The sequence below is a fragment of the Octodon degus genome, unplaced genomic scaffold, assembly GCF_000260255.1.
Source record: "Octodon degus isolate 3935 unplaced genomic scaffold, OctDeg1.0 scaffold00026, whole genome shotgun sequence".
Lineage (NCBI taxonomy): Eukaryota > Metazoa > Chordata > Mammalia > Rodentia > Octodontidae > Octodon > Octodon degus.
The window spans coordinates 12,027,709-12,037,602 of NW_004524602.1; the positions used below are offsets into that span (position 1 = coordinate 12,027,709).

At 47.1% G+C, this 9,894-nt stretch overlaps 1 protein-coding gene across 1 annotated transcript in view; it reads left to right on the top strand.

The window, feature by feature from the left end:
• The window catches only part of Csnk1g1 (casein kinase 1 gamma 1), a 150,864-nt gene that overhangs the window by 133,336 nt on the left and 7,634 nt on the right, over positions 1 to 9,894 (top strand). The window contains exon 13 of the mRNA XM_023712654.1: positions 3,069 to 3,175. Coding sequence (XP_023568422.1) covers positions 3,069 to 3,175 — 107 coding nt within the window. The remainder of the gene's footprint in view (positions 1 to 3,068; positions 3,176 to 9,894) is intronic.

Consider the following 9,894-nt stretch of genomic DNA (forward strand, 5'->3'; position numbering starts at 1 on the left):
AGGTGAAGACCAGCCTAGGCTACCAAAGTGAGCTCAAGGCCATCCTGAACTAAATAGTGAGACCCTATCTGAAAAAGAAAAAAAAAAAATCGTATTTTTGAACAAAGTTATACTAAAAATTAAGCAAAATTACAACAGTGCTGTGTTTAGAATAGTAAATCAGGCTGGGCATACTAGCATGCATCTGTCTTTCAGCTGCTTGGAAGGCCTTGGGTCACGACCTTGAGACTAGCCCGGCCAACATAGTGAGACCCTGTGCATAAATACACAAGCACGTGTATGGCGGTGCCCCAGTTCCCGGACTCAATTCTTTTTATGGTTCTGATCACAAACTGAGTTGGATGAGAACCAAATCAAACTCATTGTTTAGGTTCAGTACTGACCTGTGGGGAAATTTCATTTGGTTCTCATCCAGTGTGGCTTGCAAGCAGAATCATGGGAGAGGAGCATGTGAGATCAGTCAGTCCAGACAGACAGACAGACACAAATATTTCAATACATTTATGTTTTTACACTTTTTCAGGTCTCTTACGTAGACATCTTTGAATTTATGAGGAAGATAAGAACAAGGTTTCTGGGGCCAGGGAGATGGCTTGGTAGGATAAGCACTTCCCTAGCAAGCACAAGGGCCTGAGTTCAATCCCCGGTTCTGCAAAAAAAAAAAAAAAAAGAACAAGGCTTCTTGGCCTATATTACAGAATTCAAAACCAGGACTCACAGAAGATGTTGATTTTAGAGTTAGGCCTAAAAGCTAGTTTTCTGTCACAGTAGTGTGTGTTCCTCGGAAATCCATACAGCAGTTCAGGGGTTTGGCAGACTACCTTCAACTTGAGATGTTCTGTGAATGCTGTAGAGGCCCAGAGTCGCAGCCACCCACCCTCAGTTGTGTTTCAGGTGCTCTTAGAGTTTATGGGTAGATAAGTGGTGGCGAGGTTTCCATCTGTGCTTGAGTCGTTGAAGACCAGATGTTCAGTGACGCGATGTCTAGTCCTTAAAGTGCAGATAATCTCTTCCTTAGATTGCCTAAGGACACGGATTATGGTAAGTAGTGATTTATAAGGCAGAGAAATGAGAAAGGTATAAGACGTGTGACATACTGTGAGCAGACGCTGTGGCCCAGCGCCAGCCGGTGATTCTCACTGGTGGCACATCTGCTTCATCATGTCAGTAGAAGCTAAAGCATTGTGCATCACTGGGTACAGTTTCAGACATGTGATCCCAGCTCTGTAGGAGGCCAGTTCAGTAAGACTTAGTGCAACCCTGTCACACATACAGCACAGAGGCCTTGCGATCAGTTGCCAATATCCCTATTAAAAAAGGGGGGGAAGGAGGAGAGTTGAAAGTAAATGTGATATAAATCTTAACTAGTTTCTGAATTGTTTATATAAAATCTTACTGTGACTTTTCCCCCCGTAACCCTTGTGCTCACAAAATGAACTTAGCAGCATCAATGCTGATGTGCAGTCAGCGTGTGTCCACAAGGAGCAAATGTAGTATCACAGTGTTAGGTTCGTTCTCCCTTCTCTTTTCTGAACCTTGTCTCAACTTTTTATCTTGCCTGAGTTTCCACAAGTGTGTGTGTGTGTGTGTGTGTGTGTGTGTGTGTGTGTGTGGTGTGTGTGTGTGTGTTGGAGGTTGAACTGAAGGCCTTTAAAAATGAGGTACATCTCCAGCCCTACTTGAGACAGGGTCTCGCTAGTTGCCCAGGCTAGGCTTTGCCTTCAGAGAAGGCACATCCTCTGTCCCCAGAGTATACATTTCTTGTGTAATTCTCAAAACCTGTCAGAACAGTCTCAAATAGAAGTTACTCACCCAAGGACATCCTTTTCGAATCATTTATCCTCTTCTGTGGTTCTCTCCCATGTTTCAGCTAAGGTCTTTAACAGCAGAATGGTTTGTCCAGCGGGGTCTCTTTTCCCACTTCCCAGCACCCACATAAATCAGGAATCATGTACTGGAAATGAAACCAGGTGGCTGAAGCAGCTGTACAAGCAAGAGAAGCCTGACCGGGGCCACATTAACCAGATGCAGGAGTGAGAGCCTCCACTTACAGTTCGGGGACCATCACTGAGAAGTGGCATGACAGTGAACCTGAAATAAAGGTCGTTACAATAAGACTGGTTTTCCAAAGGAAGGTGTTTTTTCCTAACCATTTTCCCTCTCACCAGAGAGGATGTGGCAGTCTTATTGTTTGAGTAACTTCAGTGATCAGAACCGCGAAGCCATTTCTGAAGGGAAGTGTGATTATTTATGTTTTCTGATGCACAGTTCTTATTTCCTTTTTCAGATGTCCCCCCCCCCCAGCTCTGAAGCTTGACCCAGAGCCTTTGCCCTGAGCTACATCCCCAGACCTTTATTTTTTTACTTTTGATGTGGAATCTTGCAAAATTGCCAGGGCTTGGCTTAAAACCTGTGGTCCTCCTGGGCCTCTCCCAGTCATGGAGCCCTCAGGAGTGTGCCACCCTGCCTGGCTGTCAGATGTTTTTCTTTACGCTGTCATTGCTGAGCTGTACTTACAGCATAACAAACTGAGTAGAATTTCCCCACTATATGCAAAGGAGCAGAGTGATTTTACCTTTAGACATCAGCTGTGCACTTACTTTAAGTTAAAATAAGTACTGTACTCATTTTGCAACATGAAAAAAAGTATTCTTATGTGCTTCCCTCATGGAAGCCCATAGACCTTAATTTAACCCTTGTTTGAGTCATTGCTTAGGATTTCCATCCACAAAAAGAAAGAAAAAGGTGCTATTTCAGAGGGGATTTTTTTATGAAGATTAAACTTTCACACACATACAGTGTAGCAGGGTGTCTGACAACAAAGTAGTCACTCGGGATGGAAGGTAGAATCGTGATTCTGTGATTACGCCTTTCAATTCTGTGTTTTCACATGGTAAGAGTCTGGGAACCTTCCCTAAATTAGGACATTTGACCTCTCCATCTAAGAAACATCCCAGGTCCTGCCTGGCCAGTCCTAAGCTAAGGCGGTCCCTGCAGTGAGCTGCCCTGGCACCCACAGGATGCATGTCTTGCTGGGGCACTTGTCACAGCCTGTCCTTCTCTTCCAGGTGGTTAGCTCAACCAATGGAGAGCTGAATGCCGATGACCCGACGGGAGCCCGCTCCAGTGCAGCAATTGCTGCTCATGCTGAGGTGGAGGTAGTGGAGGAAGCTAAGTACGTGTACCTTTCAGGGGAGTTCTCAGGTCATGGGTTGAAAATCTTTTATGTCTCTTCTCTGTGTTCTGCTCATCTCAGACTGGATTCCTCATGCTCGTGTCCACAGCTTCTTCCTCTGACTGTTTTGTCTCTTGCATGGTACCTGAAGGCTGCTGCTGCCCTTCTTTAGCTGGATTTCTGGAAAGCTAGTCTCATTTTGCTAGACCACACCAGACGAAGACAGTAAATAAGCTAAAAGAATTACAAGAGCTACAGTGAATAGTGGCCGTGAGCCTTTTGAGGCCCTGGAGCTTCTTACTCTACTCCTATGGGAGGCAGAGACAAAACTATGGGTCGTGCTGAGTGGCATTCAATTTCTGGCCCTTGACTCGGCCATTTTGCTCTCTCTCTTTTTCTCGAATGATTCTGGACTCCGACTAAATAAGTCAGGCAAAAACACAGTCTGCATCTGTGAGTGAGTCTTGGGAAGGAAAACAAGGAAACGTTAATCCAAAGAAGGTGAGGCGGTCACCTCACAGCCGTCCCGCTTCTCTTGCATGTGTGTGTCTTGCCCTGCGCATACCACTGGCCCTATGGTGCTCTCCGCATGGTCTGTGTTTAAACTCCTAGAATCTGGGGTGGAAGGTGAAACAATGATTTGCCTGCAAAAGCAACATTTCTACTTCTTCCCTTTTTCCCCATTCCCAACTGAGATCTAGGTTTAAGTTCCAATTAGCCATCACATACAGAGATATAGAGACGTCACGACTAACTGCCACAGGAGACCTTTGAGAGCATTCAGGATGTCCCAGTAACTTAGCCTTTGCAACAGGCAGTGTTCCTCCATTGTGACACTGCACCCTAAGTGGTTTCTTAACCACTAAGTAACTTAAATACAGCCAGAGCCAGCCAGCCTGTAGGTCAGGGAGAGGCCTGCCGAGACCTGCCTTCTTCCTGTCAGTTGCATTATGTGTGGCTGTGCCTGGTCTACCCCTTGTTCTGCACATCTCTCTGGTGGGCTCGCATTGCCTTCAGGAGGTCTTTTCCTTAGAGAGTCAGGGCTTGAGGATCTCCACTCAGTGGATGAAAAGCTGAGGGTACCCTGGGCCGTCTCCCGTGGCACGCCTCCTGCCCGAGAGCAGCATCAGGTGCTCTTCTCGTGACCTGTGTGGGGACCAGCAGGAGGCCATCTTTACTCAGGCACCTTCTTCCCTGTTCTCAGGGACTTTGAAGATTTTAATGGTACTCATCCTCCCTAGTAAACAGAACAGTGGTCCCGCTCTGTGGGCACGCAACCATGGCTGTGTTGTGGAATCACCTGGGCATGTTAAAAAGCATATGAGTGCCTATACATGGCCTCAGATTCTGGTTTAATTTAATGGTGGGTGAGCCTCAGAAGAGTTTAAAAGTCAGGTAATTCTCCTAGGCAGCCAAAGTAGGGAACCACTGTACTGCTCAGGGTCTCCTGCAAGACAGCCATCCTCACTCTCCCGCCTGCCCGACTCATAGTTCATGGTCACATTACTTTATAGAACTTCATTTCTGGGCTTAGAATATATATTGAATACCAAAACTTCACCCTTCCAATATGCACTGGACAGGTTTCCTTTTTGGACCCATTCATCTCATTTCACTTTGGTAAATGTGTGCACTAATTGTGTGTGTGAGTGTGGCGTTTTTGTCCTATGTGTAAGCTAGTGGGCCATTTACGCAGAGTGCAGTCTAGTGTACGCTGTTCTGATGTCATGTAGCTCTCGACAGTCAGAAGAGTGGAAAATCCTTCCATTCAGAAGAAGGCCCACTGGGCCTCTTGTCACCAGCTCCAGGTTTGGGCCTTTGGAAAGGTACAGAAATCAGGAGGGAGCAGTTGCACTTGGTCAGATGTTCCCCAAAAGCATAGGACATTCGGTGTGCCGTGTCCCTTAGTGATTTCGGGAGCTACTAGCTCGTCTTGCCAGGAAACTGCCAGGCACTGCCCTTGTATTGTTCTTGACCCTCTGAGACCAAGTAGCAGTAGCCACACGTTCACTTGCTTGGTCTTGTTTGTAGCAAGAAGTCACAGCTAGAGAAGTATAAGGGACATCAAACCACTCCTCTCAGTCTGCACCTGCGACACCCTGTGTCCATGCAGCCTGTTCTCAGGGTAGGGGAACTGCTGACTATCACAGTGAGCTTGGAGACTGGGGAGGGTGATATCTTCACTTCCAAATGTTAGGCACTAGATTTCTCGCCCAGCTTGTTCTGTGTAAGATGGAAGGAAACCTCAGGTCTTGGTTTTCGTTCTGTGTACAAAATGTTTCCCTAGGTCAGTTGAAAGGTTGTCCTTGTTAAATTCAGTTGCAAGGTTGGTGAGGACAGGTGGCTTTTTGGTTGATTTTTGTTATAGTAAGACGGTAAGAATTTTCACTTTTCTGAATTTTAATTGTAATATAACAAATATGGACCTCACTTTTCCTGCAAACTAGTAAGAGCGAGGTCCTTCTTTGGCAGTTATTCCCAAAGAAAGGACCCTCCTCCCTCTGATTCATCTCCTCAATGATGAGATGAATCAGCCTCTTACCCTGTTGCTCTCTAGAACAAGAGCTAACTACTAACTGCTTTGGTCAGACTTAGTGGACTTGGGGAAAGTTAGGGACTTCTTTCTCCCTCTGGCTACAGGATGTGAGCTCAGCACTGCATGGAAGACTTCGTGTGAGAGCCAGAGAGCTCCAGGAGCTCGACGTTGGCCGAGTCCACACATGCAAGGGCCTTCCCAAAAGCTGCCAGGACAGGCCATGCTGGGGGCTCCACTCATTCCTTCTGTTGCCTCCTGCCCCACCCCCAAATCTCTTATCACCCACCCCTCCACTTTAATGTGGGGGCCTCACCCTGCCTCAACAGGAAGAAGCTAAACACAGACACGCACTGCATGTTTGCATGGCTCACAGGGAGTTGCTTCCATCTCATCTCTGTGAACTAATATCTCTCTTTCTCTCTTCCTGTGTTTTTCTCTACATACTCTGTAGCTGCCTGAAAATGCTCAACCTGTGGTGAGTCCCTCTCTCCTGTCCAAATGCAAGGGGAGCGGACCAGAGGAGGCTGGAATTGGCAAAGCCAAACAAATGCCTTAGGACTCTTGGCTCGCTCCCGTGTGTCTCCTTAAGCCATAACCACCCCGCCAGGGGCACTAGGTCCACAAGATGGTGGTGGGGCAGCAATTCCCAGGAATCAATCTCACCCTTTATCCTTCCCAATCCACCCCATTTGTCACTGCCTCCTCCTCCCCCCAGAACAGTACCCCAGGTTAGCATTAGTTAGCTGAGTTTTCTCCCAAAGCAGTGTGAGCAGATGTGATCAGAGGGAGAGGGACTGAGTTAGGAAGGCCAGGCTACTGTTGCAGGCCTGTACAGCAGTGGTATTTGCCTACCACGTGACAAGGACAGCATCGTTCCAGGTAATCTCACATTCTGCAGCGTGGCTTCTGACCTTGGTACTTTGGAAGAATCAGTGACTCTTCTTTCTGACCCCGCTATTCCTACACAGTAGGGTAGAGTAGGAGTCTCTCCAGATAGACAGAAAGTGCTTCAAGGAGAGATGGCCATTTTTCTGTTGTTTTGGGGATTGGTTTGTTTGTTTTTTGTTTGTTGTATTTTTCTTCCTGTAAGTGTAGTGAGCCCAGGGCTAACCCAGCAGATGGAGATATGGACCCTGTCTTTTCTATTTCTGAAAAAATTTCCTTGAATGGATTTTTAGGAATAATGGGGCAAGGGGGGTAAAAATTTATTTTAAAAAAAGGCCTAAGGTGGCTATGGAAGGAGAGGCCCTAAAGAGTGCATGTTGGTGAGGAACATTCTTACTGCAAGGTGGGCCCTGCCTGACTCTTCCTGGACACTGCCTGTGACTTCCCCGATGATCCCAGCCTTGCTGATCTGTACAGTTTGGAGTATAACTCCGCCTCGTTGCCTTCATATGTAGGGCTCTCACCCATTCCAAGGAGGACAACTTGGTGTCCATCTGCTGACCTCTTTCTCTTTGATGACAGCATTGGGCACTGATTCCTGACCAAATGTCCAGACCAAATTATCTACATGAGTTTTCCTGGGGACAGGGATGTGCTAAAGCAGTTGGTTTTCTGGAGGATTTGCAGTCTTCAGGGGTTTCAGTGAGCATGTTTGACCTATGCGCTTTGCGAATGTGTGTCTGTATAATTTGACATTGTCGTGGTCTATATTCTTCCTGTGAGGTGTCGTACAGTCACAACTGTAAATTCTTGAGCTCTTACTACGTTTGTCCAACCCTGTGCTTGGAAGGCTAGGGTGTCCCAAGCTCTCCCCAAGTACTCAGGTATCATCCAGCTGGAGAGAAACATCAGACATGTGAGAAAGGACAAGGTGTTCTCCAGCACAAGTAAAATACCATTCCTAGAAGGCTCAGGTGGCAAGAGGCCACTGTGAATGGTCAGGGCAGACTTGATCAACACAACAGGACTTGATCCAGGAACTAGAACAAAAGAAGGATGTGGTGAAGAAATGAGCAGAGCCTGGGAACAGGGGAGGCAGAGAGCCAGGGCAGTAAGAGAGCGGGTGACAGTGGCACCCCACTAGAGGCTGCAGGATGGGAGTCTTGGGCCAGCAGGACTGTAGCATGTGAGCTAGGAACCTCCTCTCGTTCCATAGGAGTCTGTTCAAAGGGAACCAAGATACAGGAGAGTCGCTTACTGGGGAGCGAAGCCAGGGGTTTGGTCTAGAGCCTAGTCCTGTGGTGGCGAACCTGGGCGTCGCGTGCCACAACCAGCTGCTTGTCATCACTGGTCTAGTCCATTGCAGTGGGACTTCCTGCTGGCAGGCACCACAGTCAAAGAGTTGGCTGGAGGGCTGGCTTTCTGGTTTGTTTTTTTTAAACTAGGCCTCCCTAAGCAGTTCTGGCTGGCCTTGAGCTTGCTCAGTCCTCGTGCTGCAGGTTCCTTACTGCTGGGATTGCAGGCGTATGAAAGCCCACCCGGCTTGTGGCTTTCTTGGGAGGAGAAATGAAGTTTCTGTTGCTGCTGGAGCTGTAACTTTATGAACTAGCAAAAATCCGTCCAGCGCTCTAACTTGAAAATGTGGCAGGTCCTCTGAACACAGCTCAGGCTCCCTGGCACATTGGGGGTGGGGGTGGGGCGGCGTGGCGCTGGGACCTGAACCCAGGGCCTTGCACGTTAGGCACGCACTCCACCACAGCTGATTTACAAGCATTTTTTTTTTAAATTTTATTGAGATACAAATATCAGTGAGACACTTTCCAAGCTGATTAATAGTACATTTTCAATAATCAATACATTGCACATTGTTAACTTCTCAGCGGTCATCCACAGCACAAGCAGCAGCCAGGACATCCCGTCCATACACTACTGTAATAAATCCTTCCTCTCACTGAACCAAGCGAAAACAGCCGTACAGCTATCCTAACTATTCTGTGTATACAAATACAAAATGGTCCTTCCTCTGTATCCCCCTCTCCAGTTCGGTCCTGTCAGAGATGGGTATTCTATTGGCATCTAAACATTGTAGGTGCTACAAGCACTTTTTATTTTATTTTGAGACAGGTCTTGCTAAGTTGCCCTAGCAGGCTTTGGGCCTGCGCTTGTCCTGCTTCACCTAAGTTACTGGTATGTACCAAGATGCCGGCTGTCCACTAGGTTAGACGTGCTTGTGAGCATCTGCTCACGCTGGTATGTGTGGTTTGCTCTGGAGAACATAAAAGACAAGCCACTGCACAGTCAGAAATGGACTGATGTGTCAGATGTTTTTATTGTTTTTACGAAGTCCTAGAGCTAGGGAGATGGCTCAGTAGAAAAAGTGCTTCCCTAGCAAGCACCAGGGTCTAAGTTCAATCCCTGCTTCCGCCAAAAGAACCCATGAAATCCTTGTCTTCAGCGCCCTCCAAATGGGACAGGAGCAGAAGCCAAGCGTACTGGCACACACTGGCAGCCTCAGCTGCTCAGGAGGCGGAGGCAAGAGAAGTGCAAACAGAAGGTCAAGCTGGACAACTGAGATGTTATCTTAAAAGAAAAAGGGGTGAGCGGTGTAGCTCAGCGCGGACTGTAGCTCATGCAGTTTGCCTGGCATGAACAGGTTCTGGGTTTGTTAGTATCACAAAATAAAAAGTCTCAGAAAATGATGGCTAAGAGGAAACAGGTAATAGTATTGATACTGGGAGGGGGCCTGCCCCTTAGCTTGGGGACCTGCCCCTTAGCTCAGTTCTTTAAGTGGCTGCTTCAACAAAGCAGTCAGGCTCAGGTTGCTGTGATTTGATCCCTACAACTCAAGTCAGCCAAACCTGCCCTGAAGGCATTCAGAGCCAAAAAACCCAAAAATCCTTCTGGGGTCTGGGGAGATGGCTCAGTGGAATAAGCGCCTCCCTGGCAAGCACAAGGGTCTGAGTTCAATCTCCAGTTCCACCAAAAAAAAAAAAAAAAAAGAAAAGATACTAGTGCTCCTTGAGATTTCATTTGCAACTTTAGTATTAATTGCTGCGCTTGCAACTTGGAAATGTGTGCTCTAGTACATATGCACAGTTACGCCTGGGTACCTAACTGCACTGGAGGTCATCCAGGGTGGTGCTTGATGCATTTTGACAAAAAAATGTTTGTCTTATACTTATCATTCCCCCTAGAACCAATTGATGACAAGTACCGAGGAATCACTGTACCAAGGAAGTCTTTTTCCCCTGAATTCTTCCCCAAGGTTTCCACTGAGGATTTTTTTTTTTTTTTTTTT